Here is a 22,774-nt window from a genome sequence, read left to right as displayed (position 1 = left end):
GTTGAGGAAAGGTGGATCTCCAGGAACACATGTAATTCACACAGGTGTGTTGAGGAAAGGTAGATCTCCAGGAAGACATGTAATACACACAGGTGTGTTGAGGAAAGGTAGATCTCCAGGAACACGTGTAATACACACATGTGTGTTGAGGAAAGGTGGATCTCCAGGAACACGTGTAATACACACAGGTGTTTAGAGGAAAGGTAGATCTCCAGGAACACATGTAATACACACAGGTGTGTTGAGGAAAGGTAGATCTCCAGGAACACGTGTAATACACACATGTGTGTTGAGGAAAGGTGGATCTCCAGGAACACGTGTAATACACACAGGTGTGTTGAGGAAAGGTAGATCTCCAGGAACACGTGTAATACACACATGTGTGTTGAGGAAAGGTAGATCTCCAGGAACACATGAAATACACACAGGTGTTTAGAGGAAAGGTAGATCTCCAGGAACACATGTAATACACACAGGTGTGTTGAGGAAAGGTGGATCTCCAGGAACACGTGTAATACACACAGGTGTGTTGAGGAAAGGTGGATCTCCAGGAACACGTGTAATACACACAGGTGTGTTGAGGAATGGTAGATCTCCAGGAACACGTGTAATACACACAGGTTTTAAGAGGAAAGGTAGATCTCCAGGAACACATGTAATACACACAGGTGTGTTGAGGAAAGGTAGATCTCCAGGAACACGTGTAAAACACACAGGTGTGTTGAGGAAAGGTGGATCTCCAGGAACACGTGTAATACACACAGGTGTTCAGAGGAAAGGTAGATCTCCAGGAACACATGTAATACACACAGGTGTGTTGAGGAAAGGTAGATCTCCAGGAACACGTGTAATACACACAGGTGTGTTGAGGAAAGGTAGATCTCCAGGAACACGTGTAATACACACAGGTGTGTTGAGGAAAGGTAGATCTCAAGGAACACGTGTAATACACACAGGTGTGTTGAGGAAAGGTGGATCTCCAGGAACACGTGTAATACACACAGGTGTTTAGAGGAAAGGTGGATCTCCAGGAACACATGTAATACACAATGGTGTTGAGGAAAGGTAGATCTCCAGGAACACATGTAATACACACAGGTGTGTTGAGAAAAGGTAGATCTCCAGGAACACGTGTAATACACACAGGTGTGTTGAGGAAAGGTGGATCTCCAGGAACACGTGTAATACACACAGGTGTGTTGAGGAAAGGTGGATCTCCAGGAACACGTGTAATACACACAGGTGTGTTGAGGAAAGGTGGATCTCCAGGAACACGTGTAATACACACAGGTGTGTTGAGGAAAGGTAGATCTCCAGGAACACGTGTAATACACACAGGTGTGTTGAGGAAAGGTGGATCTCCAGGAACACGTGTAATACACACAGGTGTGTAGAGGAAAGGTGGATCTCCAGGAACACATGTAATACACACAGGTGTGTTGAGGAAAGGTGGATCTCCAGGAACACGTGTAATACACACAGGTGTGTTGAGGAAAGGTGGATCTCCAGGAACACATGTAATACACACAGGTGTGTTGAGGAAAGGTGGATCTCCAGGAACACGTGTAATACACACAGGTGTGTTGAGGAAAGGTAGATCTCCAGGAACACGTGCAATACACACAAGTGTTTTACGGAAAGGTAGATCTCTAGGAACACGTGTAATACACACAGGTGTGTAGCAAAAAGGTAGATATCCAGGAACACGTTTAATACACACAGGTGTGTTGAGGAAAGGTAGATCTCAAGGAACACATGTAATACACACAGGTGTGTTGAGGAAAGGTGGATCTCCAGGAACAAATGTAATACACACAGGTGTGTTGAGGAAAGGTGGATCTCCAGGAACACGTGTAATACACACAGGTGTTCAGAGGAAAGGTAGATCTCCAGGAACAAATGTAATACACACAGGTGTGTTGAGGAAAGGTGGATCTCCAGGAACACATGTAATACAAACAGGTGTGTTGAGGAAAGGTGGATCTCCAGGAACACATGTAATACACACAGGTGTGTTGATCTCCAGGAACACATGTAATACACACAGGTGTGTTGAGGAAAGGTAGATCTCCAGGAACACATGTAATACACACAGGTGTGTTGAGGAAAGGTAGATCTCCAGGAACAAATGTAATACACACAGGTGTTTAGAGGAAAGGTAGATCTCCAGGAACACATGTAACACACACAGGTGTGTTGAGGAAAGGTAGATCTCCAGGAACAAATGTAATACACACAGGTGTTTAGAGGAAAGGTAGATCTCCAGGAACACATGTAATACACACAGGTGTGTTGAGGAATGGTAGATCTCCAGGAACACGTGTAATACACACAGGTGTTTAGAGGAAAGGTGGATCTCCAGGAACACGTGTAATGCACACAGGTGTGTTGAGGAAAGGTTGATCTCCAGGAACACGTGTAATACACACAGGTGTTTAGAGGAAAGGTGGATCTCCAGGAACACGTGTAATACACACAGGTGTGTTGAGGAAAGGTGGATCTCCAGGAACATGTGTAATACACACAGGTGTTTCGAGGAAAGGTAGATCTCCAGGCACACGTGTAATACACACAGGTGTGTTGAGGAAAGGTGGATCTCCAGGAACACATGTAATTCACACAGGTGTGTTGAGGAAAGGTAGATCTCCAGGAAGACATGTAATACACACAGGTGTTTAGAGGAAAGGTAGATCTCCAGGAACACGTGTAATACACACAGTTGTGTTGAGGAAAGGTGGATCTCCAGGAACACATGTAATACACACAGGTGTGTTGAGGAAAGGTAGATCTCCAGGAACACGTGTAATACACACATGTGTGTTGAGGAAAGGTGGATCTCCAGGAACACGTGTAATAGACACAGGTGTGTTTAGAGGAAAGGTAGATCTCCAGGAACACATGAAATACACACAGGTGTTTAGAGGAAAGGTAGATCTCCAGGAACACATGTAATACACACAGGTGTGTTGAGGAAAGGTGGATCTCCAGGAACACGTGTAATACACACAGGTGTGTTGAGGAAAGGTGGATCTCCAGGAACACGTGTAATACACACAGGTGTGTTGAGGAATGGTAGATCTCCAGGAACACGTGTAATACACACAGGTTTTAAGAGGAAAGGTAGATCTCCAGGAACACATGTAATACACACAGGTGTGTTGAGGAAAGGTAGATCTCCAGGAACACGTGTAAAACACACAGGTGTGTTGAGGAAAGGTGGATCTCCAGGAACACGTGTAATACACACAGGTGTTCAGAGGAAAGGTAGATCTCCAGGAACACATGTAATACACACAGGTGTGTTGAGGAAAGGTAGATCTCCAGGAACACGTGTAATACACACAGGTGTGTTGAGGAAAGGTAGATCTCCAGGAACACGTGTAATACACACAGGTGTGTTGAGGAAAGGTAGATCTCAAGGAACACGTGTAATACACACAGGTGTGTTGAGGAAAGGTGGATCTCCAGGAACACGTGTAATACACACAGGTGTTTAGAGGAAAGTTGGATCTCCAGGAACACATGTAATACACACAGGTGTTGAGGAAAGGTAGATCTCCAGGAACACATGTAATACACACAGGTGTGTTGAGAAAAGGTAGATCTCCAGGAACACGTGTAATACACACAGGTGTGTTGAGGAAAGGTGGATCTCCAGGAACACGTGTAATACACACAGGTGTGTTGAGGAAAGGTGGATCTCCAGGAACACGTGTAATACACACAGGTGTGTTGAGGAAAGGTGGATCTCCAGGAACACGTGTAATACACACAGGTGTGTTGAGGAAAGGTAGATCTCCAGGAACACGTGTAATACACACAGGTGTGTTGAGGAAAGGTGGATCTCCAGGAACACGTGTAATACACACAGGTGTGTAGAGGAAAGGTGGATCTCCAGGAACACATGTAATACACACAGGTGTGTTGAGGAAAGGTGGATCTCCAGGAACACGTGTAATACACACAGGTGTGTTGAGGAAAGGTGGATCTCCAGGAACACATGTAATACACACAGGTGTGTTGAGGAAAGGTGGATCTCCAGGAACACGTGTAATACACACAGGTGTGTTGAGGAAAGGTAGATCTCCAGGAACACGTGTAATACACACAAGTGTTTTGCGGAAAGGTAGATCTCTAGGAACACGTGTAATACACACAGGTGTGTAGCAAAAAGGTAGATATCCAGGAACACGTTTAATACACACAGGTGTGTTGAGGAAAGGTAGATCTCAAGGAACACATGTAATACACACAGGTGTGTTGAGGAAAGGTGGATCTCCAGGAACAAATGTAATACACACAGGTGTGTTGAGGAACGGTGGATCTCCAGGAACACGTGTAATACACACAGGTGTTCAGAGGAAAGGTAGATCTCCAGGAACAAATGTAATACACACAGGTGTGTTGAGGAAAGGTGGATCTCCAGGAACACATGTAATACAAACAGGTGTGTTGAGGAAAGGTGGATCTCCAGGAACACATGTAATACACACAGGTGTGTTGATCTCCAGGAACACATGTAATACACACAGGTGTGTTGAGGAAAGGTAGATCTCCAGGAACACATGTAATACACACAGGTGTGTTGAGGAAAGGTGGATCTCCAGGAACACGTGTAATACACACAGGTGTGTTGAGGAAAGGTAGATCTCCAGGAACACATGTAATACACACAGGTGTGTTGAGGAAAGGTGGATCTCCAGGAACACGTGTAATACACACAGGTGTGTTGAGCAAAGGTGGATCTCTAGGAACACGTGTAATACACACAGGTGTGTTGAGGAAAGGTAGATCTCCAGGAACACGTGTAATACACACAGGTGTGTTGAGGAAAGGTGGATCTCAAGGAACACGTGTAATACACACAGGTGTGTTGAGGAAAGGTGGATCTCCAGGAACACATGTAATACACACAGGTGTGTTGAGGAAAGGTAGATCTCCAGGAACACATGTAATACACACAGGTGTGTTGAGGAAAGGTAGATCTCCAGGAACACATGTAATACACACAGGTGTGTTGAGGAAAGGTGGATCTCCAGGAACACATGTAATACACACAGGTGTGTTGAGGAAAGGTAGATATCCAGGTACACGTGTAATACACACAGGTGTGTTGAGGAAAGGTAGATATCCAGGAACACGTGTAATACACACAGATGTGTTGAGGAAAGGTGGATCTCCAGGAACACATGTAATACACACAGGTGTGTTGAGGAAAGGTGGATCTCCAGGAACAGGATTGGCACACCTGATCTAAATGTTCAAACTTTAAGAAGCTTAATTAGAACTAACTTAGGGGCTGTTTACATGACACCGTTTTCAAATAAAAACTTTTTATGTGTTTTGGCCGTTCATTTACAAGATAATGCCGTTTTGGGTGCCTGAAAACGGTCTCCGTGTAAACAACAGAAACGCAGTTCTCTGTAGACAATGACATCATGCTCATGCGTATCACGTGTTCAGTCTGTAGTGTTTATGGCCTGGCAGCAGAATACAGCGTTTTTAGTCGTTTTCGTGGATCTGTGTGAATGGGGATCGTTTTGACTATGGTGCTGTCTGTACGTGGAAAACTCAAAGATCAGTTTTAAGCTCATCATTTTCGTGTAAACGTACCCTTAAGCTCCACTTCTAATAATATTGTTAGTCACCTTCTTCTTTGTTATAGATGACATTTTTAGTCAGGAGGTCATTGTGACACAGCACTACTGGAGAGTTGGTGTGAGTAAGAAGAGTCTTCAGCTCCTCGATCTCGCAGATGATGATCGTAAGGTTAGGTGTCTCCACATGGGCACTGGACCTAAAGCACACGTGAGAACATTATGTCCATTCAGGACAAATTGATCTGTGTTCGTTTGGTAATGCCTTGCTGCATGTCTAGTATGCAGCTGTTTTTTTGTGTGTTTTTTAACAATGTTTTTATTATTATAATTATACAAGACATTTAACAGAAAAATACTTTTCCAGTTCGTCAAAGTTATTTACCACCCCAACAAGATAACACATCCCTCTCTTCTCCCATACAGAAATACACAAAAGTATCAGACAAGAGTCAACCTAAATGCAAAAAAGACAATGCAAGGTACCCAGAAACCAAATAACTGGTGGATTAGAACTTTTACAACTAAGAGCTATCATTGTTTTAGCTTGTAGTAAAGCAAAATCTATAAATTTACGCTGCTGGTGATTTAGTTTAAAGTTGTTTGGGTATAAGTGTAGCAAAATCATTCTTGCATCTAAAGGAATATTCAAGGATAAAATTATCTTTGTAATATTAATCACTTCCACCCAAAAGTCTTTAATAATGCTGCACTCCCAAACACAGTGTACAAATGATCCCTGAGCTTCATTTACATTTAAAACATGTATCAGGGATATTTTTATTAAACCTATTTAGTTTGACAGGAGTTATGTAAATCTGCATCAGCCAATTATATTGGAGTAGTTTTAAGCTAACGTTAACTGACTGTTTCTGAGAGTTTTTACATATTTGTCTCCATTCATCCTCAGATATATCCTCTCTCAGTTCCATCTTCGATATTTCAAGTTTCGGGATTGTTGATTCTGTAGACCCTGATGCAAGCTAGTTGTAAAAACTGATATTAATCCTTTATTATTGCATTTCTTGGTAATTAATTCCTCCAAAGAAGAAAATACTGGCAAGTTTAATGATTGGTTCTGCATAAAGATAACAAAACGTCTTTGGTTACGTATGTAACCCTCGTTCCTTGAGTAGGGAACGGAGACGTTACGTCGGATGACGACGAATGGGGTTTCGCTTTGAACACCTATCGACTTCGAGTATTACAAAACGAGCCAATGGCAAAGAAATGCCATGGGTCTGCGGAATTTGCATAGCGTATCTCCGCCTTACCTCGTGGGTCTAAAAGGAGGACGCCGGCAACATGCAGATATGTTTCTTCGCTGAGGAGCCAAGACTGAGCTCAGGCGATCCCCGCGGTACAGCGGAAAGTGGCAGGAAGACGTAACGTCTCTGTTCCCTACTCAGGGAACGAGGGTTACATACGTAACCAAAGACGTTCCCTTTCGTTGTCACTCCGAGTTACGTCGGTTGACGACGAATGGGGTTACCAGTCTAATCACGCCACCTTCTCAGCTGTCTTCCAGTGCCCTGCGTAAATCGAGATCCCTGTCGTAGACTGGACGAAGGACTCCATTTATCACAGGAATACCAAGGTACACTGGGAAGCATATCCCAATCTAGGGGAAGTATGCAATTAATGCCAACCCAGAGGGGGGGGGGGGGGGCTTAGAGAATACACATATGACCCAAAGGAAACACTGGGGTATCCAGCCGCAGGTGGAATATTTCAACCCCAGGGGTGGCAAGGTGGCTTGCCAAGGGAAAGACACATGCTCAGAGAGGCTTACAGTGGAAATACACATGTGGGGGTCGCTCAGAGGAGGGACCATGCACACGGGAGGCACCTAGCCGACGCGCAGGCAATAGACACTGGCGCCGACGTCAGGAGTGCTGGAGGAACTCAGGGCTTTCGGAGAAGCTCACCTGAGGAGAAATCGCACGTATCCAGTCCGTGGAGTGGAATGGCGAGCAAGCGCAGACACCTGAGTGGGTCCAGTACTAGCTGGTTGAAGCGAGTACATGAGAGGACACTGGCTCCACTCGGAGATTGTAGAATCTGGCGAATGTGTTAGGTGTCGCCCAGCCTGCAGCTCTGCAAATGTCTGTTAGCGAGGCGCCATGCGCTAGAGCACAAGAGGACGCCACCGGGTGGCCGGGTGGAGTGGGCAGTCACACCAAGGGGGCACGGTCGACCTTGCTGCTGGTATGCCAAAGCAATGGCGTCCACTATCCAGTGAGACAACCTTTGCTTGGAGAGAGCCTTTCCCTTCAGCTTCCCACCATAACAGACAAAGAGCTGGTCTGAGGTCCTGAAACACTGCGCCCTGTCTACATAAGCGCGGAAAGCGTGTACTGGACAGAGCAGTGCCAAGGCTGGGTCTGCCTCCTCCGGGGGCAGCGCTTGCAGGTTCACCACCTGGTCCCGGAAGGGAGTGGTAGGAACCTTGGGCACATATCCAGGCCGGGGTCTCAGGATCATGTGAGAGTAAGCCGGCCCGAATTCCAGGCACGCTTCATCATCAGAGAATGCATGCAGGTCCCCTACTCTCTAGATGGATGCCAGTGCAACCAGGAGCCCGGTCTTCATAGACAGGAATCTTAGCTCGACTGATTGCAGGGGCTCAAATTGAGCACTCTTCAGGGCAGTTAGAACCACTGAGAGGTCCCAAGAGGGAACGAGAGGAGGGCGAGGCGGATTTAGTCTCCTCGCTCCTCTCAGGAACCTGATGACCAGGTCGTGCTTCCCCACCGACTTACCTTCGATGAGGTCATGGTGTGCAGCAATAGCGGCAACATAGACCTTCAGGGTGGAGGGAGACAGCCTTTGCTCCAGCCCCTGTTGAAGGAAGGAAAGCACAACGCTGATCGAGCATCTCCGGGGGTCTTCTCGGTGAGAAGAGCACCAGCTGACGAAGAGGTTCCACTTCAACGCATAGAAGTGTCTCGTGGACGACGCCCTAGCGGAAGTGATGGTAGCCGCCACCGCTGGTGGTAGGGTACTCAAACCTGCCTCGTCCCGTCGAGGAGCCACATGTGGAGGTTCCAGAGATTGGGATGAGGGTGCCATAGGGTGCCCTGTCCCTGAGAAAGAAGGTTCTTCCTCAGAGGGATCGGCCAGGGAGGTGCTGTCGCGAGGAGTACTAGTTCAGGGAACCAGGTCCGGTTGTGCCAGTAAGGGGCAACCAGGATGACCTGCTCCTTGTCCTCCCTGACCTTGCGCTAGACATGCGCAAGAAGGCTCACTGGGGGAATGCATATTTGCGGCCCCGCGGCCAGCTGTGCGCCAGTGCATCCGTGCCGAGCGTCCCCTCGGTCAGGGAATAATACAGGTCGGAATGGGTCGAGTCGTGAGAGGCAAACAGATCTATCTGTGCGTCCCCGAACTGGTCCCAAATCAGCTGAACCGACTGGGGATGGAGTCACCATTCTCCATGGAGGGGCCGAAGCCGTGAGAGCTCGTCGGCTGCACAGTTCAGGACTCCGGGAATGAAAATGGCTTGAAGCGACCTCAGATGCTTCTGACTCCATAAGAGGAGGTGGCGGGCGAGTTGCGACATACGGCGCGAGCGTAGACCCCCTTGACGGTTGATGTACGCTACTGTGGCGGTATTGTCTGATCAGACAAGTACGTGTTGACCCCTGAGCAACGCCCGGAAGCAGTGCAGGGCAAGGCGTACTGCCAGCACCTCGAGGCAATAGACATGCCATACCGCTCAACACTACATGCCAGAATCACTGAGCTTCAGGAGCAACCTTGCTCAACACCTAAGTGTGAAGAAATTCACTGAACTTCAGGAGCATTTCTGCTCAACACCTGGGTGTGATAAATCTCACAGAATTTTTCAGGAGCATTTCTGCTCAACATGAGAGTGAGACAGCATGTCCATTGCGCATGGCGCCCCAGCCCGTGGAGGCATCTGTTGAGACAACAACATGCCGGGAAGCTCGTTCCAGGGGCACTTGGCCCGTAGAAAACTGAGGTTCGACCACGGGGTGAGTACTGACGGAAGGTCGGAGTAACTGGTACTCGGAGGGTGCCGTGTTGCCATGCCCACCTCGGGACTCGGTCGCGAAGCCAAAGCTGAAGCGGTCTCATATGAAGCAATCTGAGCGGCGTACCGCGGCTGCAGATGCCATATGCCCCAGGAGCCTCTGAAAAAACTTCAGTGGAACCGCACTCTTGCGCTTGATAGTCTCAGGCAAGTCAGCAATGGCTGAGTGGAGAAGGCGACCAAGTCCATACCGAGAAAAGAGCTCCTCTGCACGGGGCAAAGTTTACTCCTTTCCCAGTTGACCCGAAGGCCCAGACGAGCTAGGTGCCGGAGCACTGGGTCCCTGTATTCGCAAACCTGGTCTCAGGAGTGAGCTTAAGACAGCCAGTCACCGAGATAGTTCAGGATGCGAACCCCGTGTTCCCATGGAGGAACAAGGGCTGCCTCAACAACCTTAGTGAAGGCGCGAGGAGACAGGGCTAGCCCGAAGGGGAGAACAGCGTACTGATATCCGCGTGCCCTGACAGCAAACCGTAGGTATGGTGTGAGTCGAAGGAGAACGGAGACATAAAAGTAGGTGTCCTTCAGGTCGAACGCTGCAAACCAATCCTTTGGCCGCACACATCCAGAAATGCGTTTGGCCAGGAGCATCTTGAAGGCAGCCTGTGAAGGGAGCGGTTCAGATGCGTAGGTCCAGGATTGGCCGTAACCCACCAGACTTCTCCGGGACAATGAGGTAGGGGCTGTAAACCCGGACCTCATTTCGGCTGGAGGAACAGTCTCAATCGCACCCATCGCCAGTAGGGTAGCAACTTCCACTCTCATGATAGGGGCATTGCCACCGACCAAAGTGGAGCAGTCTCCCCTGAAGCGGGGAGGAGACCGTGCGAACTGAATCACAAGCCGAGCCGATGGTTCGCGCGACCCAGCGGAACAGAAGGGAAGCTCTAGGCAGGCTCCCAACTGTGCCAGCGGCGTCAAGAACCACAGACGTCCCCCCGGTGGTGCAGCGAAGCGGAATGACCAGCCCAGACGTGGACGGCATAGCGGCCCGGTGTGGGGGCAAGGTCAAAACCGCACCCTGACAGAGGAGGCCAGGGAAGGACCAGCGTTCCACGGGGGCCTGCTCTGTCAGGGGTCTGGTGACAGAGGGGGACAGGGGCGAAGCGGTCCGTGGACGGCACGCCGTGTCAGCCGCCTCTGGGACAGAGGGGGACGAGGAGAGCACGGCTTGTGGGCGGTGCTCTGTGTCGTCCGAGAACTCTATATGCTCAGAGACGAGAGGGTCAGTTCTTTCTGAATAAGGATTCTTCGCCAGCCCTCCACCGGGGAAAGGAGTGGCCCTGCTACCAACTCCTGGAAAGAACTGAGTCTCATCTCTGAGCAGCCCATCTCAAAAGTGCCGCTTAACCCGGCGTTTAGCGGGGGGCGGGGCTGGAGAGGGCTGTGGCATCCCCCCTATGGTCTTCCAGAGCCAGGCCCGGTGAACGGGCGGGGTTGGAACCGTAGGAGGGCGCCTTCGGCGGTGGGCAGACTGAGGGATCTGAGCAGACGGCGGGGCCGTCGGGCAGAATAACCTCAATCTGCTCATGGGCGATTGAGAACTGTCGGGCAGAAGCTCTCAACCGCACCGCCGATGAGGCCAACCTGGGAGATGGGGGTGTCGAGCAGACGGGTCCGCCCGACATCGTGCACATACGACCGGTCAGCCCCAGAACGGTGAACATCACCTGACTCCGAGAGCGTACAGCCACTTTCGTCGCTTGGAGAGCAAGGTCAGTGGCGGCGCACAGTTTACTGAAGAGGCTCGGGTCATTCCCGCCCTCCTGCATGTCCATGAGCATCTGGGTCAGGTAGACCAGCAGAACGGTCATGGGATGCAGTGAGGCGGCTGCCTGTCCTGTGGCACTATAGGATTTCGCCACAGATTAGTGTAGACGAAAATAACTACAGGCTTTGGACGGGTGCTTAGGATTGTGCCGGGAAGCACTCTGAGGACACAGTAGCATGGCAACAGAGCGTTCAACCGGGGGGACCCCAGTGTACCCATGGGCAGCGGCCCCTGAGGGGAGGAAAGGCGGATGAGACCAACGACCGGACCCGTGATCTCATCATGCACGTCCGGGAGGAAAGATATTGGGGTTTGCCGTGGACGCGGGTCGGCGGTCTCACCCAAAAAACAATCGTCCCGGGAAAGCATGGCCGTCATCTCCGGATCAGACTCAGGCACAGCCGTATGTACACCAGAGGGTGGCAGCTGTGACGAGTCGTCATTTCTAGAAGAATCAAGCCCACCTAGTGATGCTGCTACAGACACAGCATCATCCTCTGTAGCTTCAAATGAAAACACACGGGCCACCCGAGGGTAGACTCGTGGAATCATCAGTTCGCTAGCGGGCACCGTCATTAAAGAGGGGGGCTGGGGTCGCGGACACAGAGTCGGCGCCTTGTTCCAGACCAACACCCTCAGGTCACCCTGGCCACCAGCCGAAGATCAGGGGGGGTGGATGAGGGGACTCTCACTCTTGCGAGTTCACCGAGTCTCAACCTATATATGACGCGATGATCACGTTCCCAGAGAGAACATGAGTCATCCACGAGCGCTGTTCAAGCATGATCAAAGCCCAAACACACTAGACAGCGCTTGTGCCCATCAGAATCCGATACCAGTCCGCTGCAATCAGAAATGCACGGGCGAGCCGTCTTTAAAAAGACATGCCGCGTGCGAGCTCTTTTAAGAGGGGAGAAAAAAACTCCGCGATGTTGAAGCACACAGGGAGACACACACACACTGGCAGATCACTGCACAGATCAGCAGGCACTGTGAGCTCGCTGCAGATCGCCGTCACACCAACACCGGAGAGAGAAGCTCGTCTCGTAGAGCGAAGTCAGAGATGACTGTGGAGTGAAGAAATATTCTTGGCTCCGAAGCGAAAACATATCTGCATGTTGCCGGCGTCCTCCTTTTATACCCACGAGGTAAGGCGGAGATACGCTATGCAAATTCCGCAGACCCATGGCATTTCTTTGCCATTGGCTCGTTTTGTAATACTCGAAGTCGATAGGTGTTTTAAGCGAAACCCCATTCGTCGTCATCCGACGTAACTCGGACTGACAACGAAAGGGAACTCCTTATCTGTAAATATTTAAAGAAATGTTTTCTTGGAATATTGTACTTAGTAAGGGTTATCGATACCAGATGACCGGTCCTTACTGGGCTGCAAAACACAATTAAAATCACCTGCCATGTGTTTTCCGGGCAATGTGGAGATTCTCAGAAATAAGTCATTATAGAAATCTGCGTAATCCTCGCTAGGTCCATACACATTAACCAGATTAATCCGAGTTGATAGAATATTTCCTTGTACAATCAAAAATCTACAGTTGGGATCTTTAGTTATTTTATCAATGCGCAAAGGAATAGACTTGTGTATCATAATTATAACTCCTCTAGAATTAGAAAAGTGAGCTGAAGACAGTACCTGACCTGGCCATCTACGTTTAATTTTGATTGTCTCATGATCTAGCATGTGTGTCTCCTGTAGGAACACAATTTTGGCTCCTAGTTGTTTTATTCTACGTATTACTTGCTTTATTTTTGTAAGTTTACGTAGGCCTCTACAATTCCAAGATATACATTCAACCAAAACCTCTGTCATTTGTTATAATATCGTGCTTAACATAAAGAGAGGTAAATACCTTAGTGTAAGCATAGCAATAAAAATCATAAAAGGGTACCAATTGGAATAAAGCCAAAAAGAAAAGGAAGAGAGTGACCCACCTAAAACCCAAGCCCGATTCCCTGGAACATACAGGCTCCCCCAAACCCCTGAATAACTTCCCTCCATTATCGGGAATAGGTCCACGCTATACTAAGGAACTATTCTCCTGTAATCCAAAACTCGACTCAATTGCTTATTTATATACCAAAAAGAATCCAGATAAACTAATTTATCTATCAACTGGAAAGAGAATGTGTGCCATAGCCTACCACATGCACGTAGCTATCTTTCACCGCTCACTTGAGAAGCAACTAATTGCACTTTAAACAGAAAACCAAAGAAAAAATAAAATAAAGTGTAGCTTTAAACAGGACTTATTAATACTTTATACTTGTATTTTAAGAGAATCAAGTCTGTAAGTATTGCCATGTCAAGTTTCCAGCAGAATTAGGCCCCTACATACCTCTTAATTTTTTAACAGCCACATTTAAAGAGATTGTCAGTTTAATAAGAGTTCTCATCAAGACACACTTAGTTTAGACATCCTCAGCCACTGTCTCCAACTTCTTGATGTACTGGTTCACGTCCGCTGGTGTATCGAAGACGACAGTGCGGTCGTCGTTTGTATGCAGGAGCCATGCGGGATATATAATCCGGTGTTTGTCCAGTCCGAGTTCCCGCAGCCGCTTCCTCACGCCGTCGTACCTCCTCTGTTGCTTATACACCTCTGTTGGCAGGTCAGGAAGAAATCTTATTTTGTTGTCTTGGTACGTCACCTCTTTCTGTATCCACGCAGCTTTCAAGATATTTTCTCTGTTCTTGTAGTTTAAACACTTGATGATGATGGTTCTCGGATACTTGGTGGAATTTTGGCTCGCTGTTATCCGGTGCGCTCTCTCAAAAACCGGTGGCGTTATCTTCAGAATATCTGCTATCCATTTTTCCATAAAAGAACAGGTGTCATTGCCTTCTACTTTCTCGGGTATACCCAGTACACGCAAGTTATTACGTCTGCATCTCCCTTCTAGATCTTAGACTTTATTAGTGAGGTTTTTTGCCTTGCTCTCAAGATTTTCGATAGTTTCTTTCAGGGATTGTATCTCGTCTTCTGCCGTAGATATCCGCATTTCGGCCTCCATGATACGCCCACTGCAGTCTTTAACTCTCTGGGGTCGAGAAACGCGCCGGCGCGTTTTGATGTTCCCTTTCGAAGGGAACTCAACAATACGTCAACGACGCTATGGGGGAACGCCTCAGGCGTGACAGGTGTCTGAAATCACTATCAAATCACGTCAATCATATTGACCGGCGACAGCCCGTGAATCATTAGCGTGAATGATTAACGTGCGACCTGGAAGTATAAAGGGGCGCCTTGCAAACATGACAAATCATCTCATCGTCTTCAGGGACTGTCTGTTTGAAAACGCTACTCAAGCGGCCGCGCCGTCCTCGGGCCCCAGGCCACGAGCGGAGCGAGACCCGTGTGTAGGAAGCCAGCGTGTCGCGGTTCTCCTTCCAAGGTCCTGTAAACCTCTCAAATGATTCGACGGCTGACGAGGGCGAACTGCAGGCACCAATGGTTTCCTGCAGTTGCTGCTCTTCAGGACGAGCAGGAGATGGCTGTGGAGGTTTATAATCAGGTAGATCCTGAACCCTCTCAGCCACCCTGCCCCGTGTATGCAGACCTGGTGGATGTTGTGGAGCGCGCCGCCAACAGACTGTAGCTGCCATGGCGACGCGCTAGAGGAGAGACCGCTCGCGGTAGGCTTGGCGATCGGTTTCTCCCCTGCCATACACACCAGCTCAGGTGAGCCTTCCATTCCTTCCTGATCTTCACACGGAGATCGAGAGGGCATGGAAGAGCCCATACTCTGCCCGTATTCACCGACATCAGCGGGTTAATTTCGCTGATGTTGAGGGGATCGCAGAGCATGGGTATGTGTCGATGCCGCCCATTTGACGAGTCGTTTGCGAACTATCTCGTGTCTGGGCAGGCGTCGACACTGAGAGCTCCAACCCTGCCATCCAAACCGCTAAAGTCAACAGCACGTTTGAATGGCAGAGCATACACGACAGCGGTTCAGGCTGGTGCTTCCCTGCACACTATGGCGGTGCTGCAGGCATATCAGGCCGACCTGCTGCAGGATCCTGCATACCGCTGAGATCCGGTTCCACACCCAGGCAGGCGGGAGGGCCTGGCCCTTCACGGTCCGAGGACCGTAGACAGGGCCAGAGAGCCAGTGTCGCCTCTCGTGCGCCCCCTCCGTGGAGGAACAGGGCGCAGAAGAGGCGTGACTCCCGCAAGAAGAGGGATCTGAGGGAGGTTATCCAGCACAAGCGCACACAGTGTCGCTGATGGATAATCTCCCCGGAGGGCTTCATTAAAAAGAAATCCAGCCCTCTCCTCTCTTCTGACTCCCCAGACGTTCATTACATCAGGCCTGGGGCTGGGCCTATGATAAGAACGATGTTCCAATGGCCCGCCTAGGCTTGGCTAGTAGAAACGCCTCTTTCAGGCATGTAAAGTGGTGGACCCCAGGGTCATAAAGAACTATCTGGCGAGTCTTCACTCCGCACGCCGCAGGTGAGCTGACTGGTCTTTTAAGAGTAATTTTTTGTGAATTAAAATTCCGAGATGTATCTCTCTACAGACCTCGTTCCCTGTATAGAGCTATGGGGTCATGTCAAGGTAATAAGGTAAGAGAAGTTTCCTGGATCATTAGGGCCCTGAAGTTCCCCGTTAGGTGGCCAGAACGATAACTATGTTAGCCTTCGGGCTGTTAGCCACCACAGGGTAGAGTAGTTGGTCTCTCTCTTAGAATTTTTTACTTAGAGTGTTGACTGACGCTAGAGCTTCAGATAGATCTTATGTCCGGCCCACGGGTCCGTTGACTTCTTCCTGAGTATTTCGCCCCTTGAGCTCTGTTTGGGTTTCATTAGGCTGAGCGATTCTGCAGCCCTTTGTATGGAATAATACAGACTATATTCTTTAGTAAGGCTGTGGCTCCTCCGAGCCCTCAGATTGATCTATGCTTGCAGGCTGGCCCTCACCAGGGCCGCCTCTGTAGCTGGCCTAGGCTGTGCCAGGGATATTAGAGGCGCTCTGCTAAAAATTTTAGCATTTCTTCCTCTGACCCTTCACTGTGTGAATGTTGGTTTCTAGCATCCCTGTATAAACAGCCTCCTCCCGTGGGAGTCGTTAGGCCAAGGCCCGCCCCCTTCTCTGCATTCTGGGGTGACTAGAGTAATGCAGCGTGGTGCTGAGGATGGTTTGTAAGGACATGGTAGGCCTCAAACAGGCCTCCGTGGTATATATGTCTTTATTGAGCAGGGTTAGGCCGTCTTTCGCTTCACGAAGAAGACTGGGTTTCCTGCCCGACCCTGCCATGCAGAACTGGCCTATGGATTTAGGCCGCCAGTTTAGGCTTCACTCACCTCGCTGAGCTACTGCTCGAGCGCTAGGTTGTAGGTGGTTGGCTTTCATTCAAGCCCCACTCCCCTAGGTTGGGCACAGATACATTTCTGTCACCCCTAGAGCCGCTGGCAGGCCCGCACCCTGATAACCTCAGGGTGAGGTGTGAGTATTCCCCTGTGATACAGGGTAGGTCTGAGCACTTCACTCCCAGTTCTGTTTTATCCCACCTCGCACCACTATGGCTCGGGTCGAGTATGGAGTAAGCTTCACTTCTTCTTTGGTCGAAGTACGCTCCCCTGAAGCCAGAGCATTGCCCTGAGCTGACGCCCATGCATAGATGGTAGGCCCCTGACTAACTGGGGCCTCCGTTGAGGCAGAGTGGCGTATGTTGTACTCCCCTTGTTTTAAGGGTGCTAGCTTTCTTGCGGAGTACACTGCCATGGGCAATGTGATTAGGCACCAGGATGCTGTAGGCGGCCAACGAAGGCTGCGCCATTAGGTAGTAGGCCTCAGCAGGCCTCCTTGATTGGACAGCCCCCCAGAGGGCACTGTAGGCCAGCTCACTTTACGTGGTTGGCCTTGGTGGTTCGGGCAGTTGACTCACTGATGGGTAGTAGGCCTTAAACAGGCCTCCTCGGAGGTGAGTCCCAACATTGTGGGACATACCTTATAGCGCTACTGGAAGCCCATTAGTGAATTATGCTGTGTAGTATGGTTTCCAACAGTGTACTTTATGGCAGAATATGACTTGCTATTAGCTAGTAGGCCCGACCAGGCCTCCCTGATAGGCGAGTCCCCAGCTGGCTGGCCTTAGCAGGCCACCTTATACTTTCACCCGGACTCAGGGCTCAAAGCTACCAGTGAGTTCCCACAGATAGTGGTGACCAGGTGGTAGGCCTCACCAGGCCTCCCTGAAGGTGAGCATCCCACGTACTGTGGTTATCAGGTAGTAGGCCTCACGTGCCTCTCCGGGCCTCCCTGTAACGCTCCCTAGTGGTGCTGGGTTTATGAAGCTAGTGGTCTCTTGCTATCAGTTTCAGCTAGCCTTAATAGGCAGCTGCTGAAGGCGAGCTTGCGCCCTGGCTCGCTAAAGTGTTCATTCTCTGCTAAAGGTTCCCTCCCGGAACCTTTTCTGCCTACAGCCTGGTTTGCCTATCAGGCAGACCGTGTGCTCCCCTCATGAGGGTCTCTTTGAGCATGCGGCTTCCTGAGTCTGGTCAGACGGTCGTAGGCCTCTCGTGAGGCCTCCCAGTTAGATCAGCCCTTAGGCCTTCACAGGCCTCCTCAGTGTTTTGAAACACAGACACTGGGTTGATCCGTGGATCGAGTAGAGAAACTCCCCTCGCTAGCAAGGGTCGGAAAGCACTATGCTGAGTCATACTCTCCGGGATATCCCGTCTCTGAGATCCGGGCCGAGTGGTTCACTGCCAGCTTCGCAGTCCCTCGGGTTGGATGCCTTACTTAAGGCATTTGTCCAGAGGCTCTGTCTTCAGACAGACAGGATTTGGCCAGACTAAGTGTCTATGTACTGGCGCCAGGTCAGGCCGTCCTGGTGGCATTTCGGGGTGAGTACGTTCCCCTGAATAGTGACTGGCTGGGGTTCCCTTGGGTTCCCTAGCCACATTCCCTAGAAGGGACCCCTTCTAATTGGAAGCTGAGGTTCCAGGCCCGGAGCCGGCCCAGGTAGACCTTTCATTTAACCATGTTTATGAAGGTTTTTTCTGTGAGGCTGTAGCTTGGGCTATGACCGTAGGGAATGCTGTCACTGACAGCCCAGTGTGACCTGAGGGTGAGTGGTTCTAGCGTTTCATTTGAAGTTGCTGGTTCTGACAGTTGTCACTGCCACTTGGCATGCACTCCCCTTAGCATGGCGGCGTTGGTATATCGTTCCCCATAGCGTCGTTGACGTATTGTTGAGTTCCCTTCGAAAGGGAACGTCTCAGGTTACGACTGTAACCTATGTTCCCTGAGAACAGGGAACGAGACAATACGTCTCCCTGCCATGCCGCGGGGCTTGCCTACCGTACAGTCCCTTCAGACGATAAGGTGATTTGTCATGTTTGCAAGGCGCCCCTTTATACTTCCAGGTCGCACGTTAATCATTCACGCTAATGATTCACGGGCTGTCGCCGGTCAATATGATTGACGTGATTTGATAGTGATTTCAGACACCTGTCACGCCTGAGGCGTTCCCCCATAGCGTCGTTGACGTATTGTCTCGTTCCCTGTTCTCAGGGAACATAGGTTACAGTCGTAACCTGAGACGTTTTTTTTCCACATAGCAGCAACATAGACTTAAAATACTCCGTCATTTTTGGTCATATAAATAAAAGCAATACATGATTATAAACTATAGAGGGTCTTCTTTTTTTTGTGTACACTCACATTAACATCAAAACCGTGTGCTTTTGTAAAATGAAGAAAATAAACAGGGTGTGCTTTCTGCCTCTCTGTCTCCGTTAAATTTTTTTCTGGTGCACGTCTCTAAACTTAAACAAAGCTCAGCGAATACTATTCACACAAGCATGAGCAAAATATCTTTATAATCATTTAAGTTTGTACTTTTAAAATATCTAATTCAAAACTAAAATAAATATTCTCTGTTTATGTAATCTATTAAAAAAGAGAGAGGTGTCAGCCGATCTCATTATCGTTCTCCCAGCTCATTATTCTGCTAATGTGACACGCCCACGGAGAGCGCGCGCTATTCAAACGCAAATGATCTGAAGCAACACATGCAAAGTGTCAACGCCCCTCATAAACGCAACATAAACACAACAAATGTAATCATCAGATTAATGTAGCCTACTATTTCTTCTTGCGAGGCTGTGTGAGGAATAATCCTGGGACATTTACCTCAGAACATGTGCTGTTTTTTTTCATTACGAGGAGCAACGGATCCATCTGATAAGTAAGTTATTTATTATTATTGTTCTAATCGCGATATCATAGTGTATGTAAACCGCAAAAAGACTGTTTAAATATGAATCGCGTCTGTGTGTGAATGAATGAACTGAACAGTTTTTACCAAACCCTATTACTATACTGAGATGAGTGAAAATCGACTGAAATGTGTAGAAATAACGTTATAATGTCTTTGTATTAGCAACGTATTAAACTGCAAATTAATATTTATGCCCTAATATAGGCTCATAAAAACAACAAACGATATGCCTATGTTACAGACAAAATATGAAAGACAACATTTTGTTGACTAGTTTTGGATAGATTATTAACTGTTTAATGTAAAATATGCTACTGCCACATCGAATAAGCTTTTGTTCACCAATTTCTGCTCAAATGTTAAATATATTAGGCTATGTTTGTTTTGTCAAAAATAAAGTCATCAACTAGGATGCTATTATAGTGTTTGTTTCAATGTAGGCTTTATTCAAACTAATGAATCCTTAACTTTGAAATATGTATGATAAAATGTATACTTTAGTTTTTACAAAGAAATATGAAATATCCATCTGAGAAGTAAGTTTTTTTATTAGTGTTCTAATTGCGATATCATAGTGTATGTAAACCGCAAAAAGACTGTTTAAATATGAATCGCGTCTGTGTGTGAATTAATGAACTGAACAGTTTTTACCAAACCCTATTGCTATACTGAGATGAGTGAAAATCGACTGAAATATGTTGAAATAACGTTAAAATGTCTTTGTATTAGCAACGTATTAAACTGTATATTAATATTTATATGCCCTTATATAGGCTATCATATAAACAACAAACGATATGCCTATGTTACAGAAGAAATATGAAAGACAACATTTCGTTGACTAGTTTTTGGATAGATTATTAACTGTAGCCTAAACTATAGACTACTGCCACATTGAATAAGCTTTTGTTCACCAATTTCTGCTCAAATGTTAAATATATTAGGCTTTGTTTGTTTTGTCAAAAATAAAGTCATCAACTAGGATGCTATTATAGTGTTTGTTCCAATGTAGGCTTTATTCAAACTAATGAATCCTTAACTTTGAAATATGTATGATAAAATGTATACTTTAGTTTTTACAAAGAAATATTACACTTGAAATATTGTTATTTTAATTGTTGCTGTAATTGTAACCTTTTTAATAAAATAGCAAATAATATATTTACAAGGTAGATGTAAACAAAATCTTAAAATGTCAATATAAGCCTTCTCTTCAAATTATTTGTATTGTGTTTTATTAGTGACAAATTTGGGGAGAGGATACATATCCAAAACTTTCTGAAAATACAGTATGAGAATTAACTACACAATTACTAGAAATGTTCACCTTGGATATTATACAATTTGCAAGCAAAAATACAAGTGGAAAAATACTATTTTTTTATAGATGTTTCCAACTGTGAACCAATTTTGTAGTATATATACACATTTCTTTTCTTGTGTCCTTGTATTCTTTCTTGTGGCTCAGTGACACACCTGTGAAAAGCTCATTATGCAGGCTCATTAAGTAGGTCTTTTGTCTTCACAGGTGTGAATCAGACCATTATACATGAGTCACGCCCATTTCGCATATTGCCTTTCCAAACAAAAAGTGTTTTACTAAATTTAAATCAATGTATTGTTTTATGTGAATGATTTGGAAGGATGATTTTCAGATCATTTTGAAGCAAAAATCCTAGGCGAGAACATCCATTAGTCAAAGGTCTTGTGGACACATATTTAGTATGTGTTTTGTGGCCTTATTTCAGAGACTTTAAGTTTTAGTTTTTTCAATAACCATGCATAAACAATATTCTCTCAAAAATACAAACATGTACATACATCTTGCTAACATATTATGGTAGCCCTGTTTGTGCTATATAGAGTGAATTTACACCTTTGCCATTAACATGTTTATAAATAACTGAAAAAAGCACAAATGTTAGAGCATGTCAGAATGCTCCAGGACCCCAAAAACACATAGGACCCCAGAGGGTTGATGTCCGTTTGGACATTTCGTATTTCCGTCAGTACCCCGTAAATGTTTATGTTAAAAATTAGTTTGAATGAGGTTATGGCCAGCATAAGGTCTTTTGTTGAAGGATTATCCATATTTATGACTTGTTCGACGTCCGCGGGTACAGCAGCGGTTGCCTGATTCGGTGACCGGGCTCCCCTTCAACTAGCTCCTGGCATGAATCCTGGCCTCCATCCTCACAACTCTCTATTGCTTTCTTCTCCTTGGTCGCTTTTTTTGGCATGTTTGAAGTAGTTTACTCTTACGCTTACAATTTTGATTCTTTATATGGCCTCACTCTGGAATATAATGCAGGATTTATTGAAAAGCAACTGAGCACGAGGAAAACGCTTCTGCTCTCCGTACCGCCATAACCGGAAGTCTGAAATCATATTCAGTATGCAGCTGTTTTGGTCTGAAATGGTTAGTTCTGTTTTTTTGAAAGTAAAGTGAGTTATGTCCATAGAACTCTTGTCCAGCATCCTTTTTAAATACAACAAACATCTGAACATTTGTGCAGCTTTATTAATCTGGATCAAACTGAGAATCAAGATTTTTTTGTTTGCTTCAAACCGAGATCATGATTCTGAACAGACAAGCAAAAAATAAAAATAAAATAAAAAATTACTAGAGGTTTTTTTTCTTTCTTTTTTTTTAATTAACGAGACAAAGCATCTTATACAAAGTAAGAGACCAATGACACACATACAGACACATAAAAAAAACAAAAATATAGATATAGTAGTGAATGCAGGTACAGTGATAAGTTTAAGCAATAGGTTAATTTGGTGTGATATAATACTATTCATTATTATTAATTTCGTTTTTTCTGGTGATGTTGTGGAAAGAGAAAAAAAGATATAAACATAAACTCATTAAGTCAAAAATAAAGACAATTTGAAACAATCATAATAATACGTAAATATGTATTGAATATGCAAGTTTAATTCCTAATCACTGTTATAATATCAGAGGTGGAAACTGGCAGAGCGGAAAGTTATTGTACTAATATTCATTTTCATGGTATCGCACAGGCAAAGAACTTGGCAGCAAGTAAAAATAAAGTATAAAAACATAATTCAATCAGGTAAAGCTTTAAGCAT

At 46.8% G+C, this 22,774-nt stretch overlaps 1 protein-coding gene across 1 annotated transcript in view; it reads right to left on the bottom strand.

Moving 5' to 3' along the window:
* Positions 1-22,774, bottom strand: part of LOC143745615 (ethanolamine kinase 1-like) — an 81,280-nt gene that overhangs the window by 20,813 nt on the left and 37,693 nt on the right. The window contains exon 4 of the mRNA XM_077237748.1: positions 5,649-5,797. Within this exon, the coding sequence (XP_077093863.1) occupies positions 5,649-5,797 (149 nt within the window). The remainder of the gene's footprint in view (positions 1-5,648; positions 5,798-22,774) is intronic.

Source organism: Siphateles boraxobius, unplaced genomic scaffold (genome assembly GCF_051911475.1).
Source record: "Siphateles boraxobius isolate OS27281-9 unplaced genomic scaffold, OSU_SipBor_1 207, whole genome shotgun sequence".
In the NCBI taxonomy this organism is placed as follows: Eukaryota; Metazoa; Chordata; class Actinopteri; order Cypriniformes; family Leuciscidae; genus Siphateles; species Siphateles boraxobius.
This window is presented reverse-complemented; position numbering and strand designations above follow the sequence as displayed.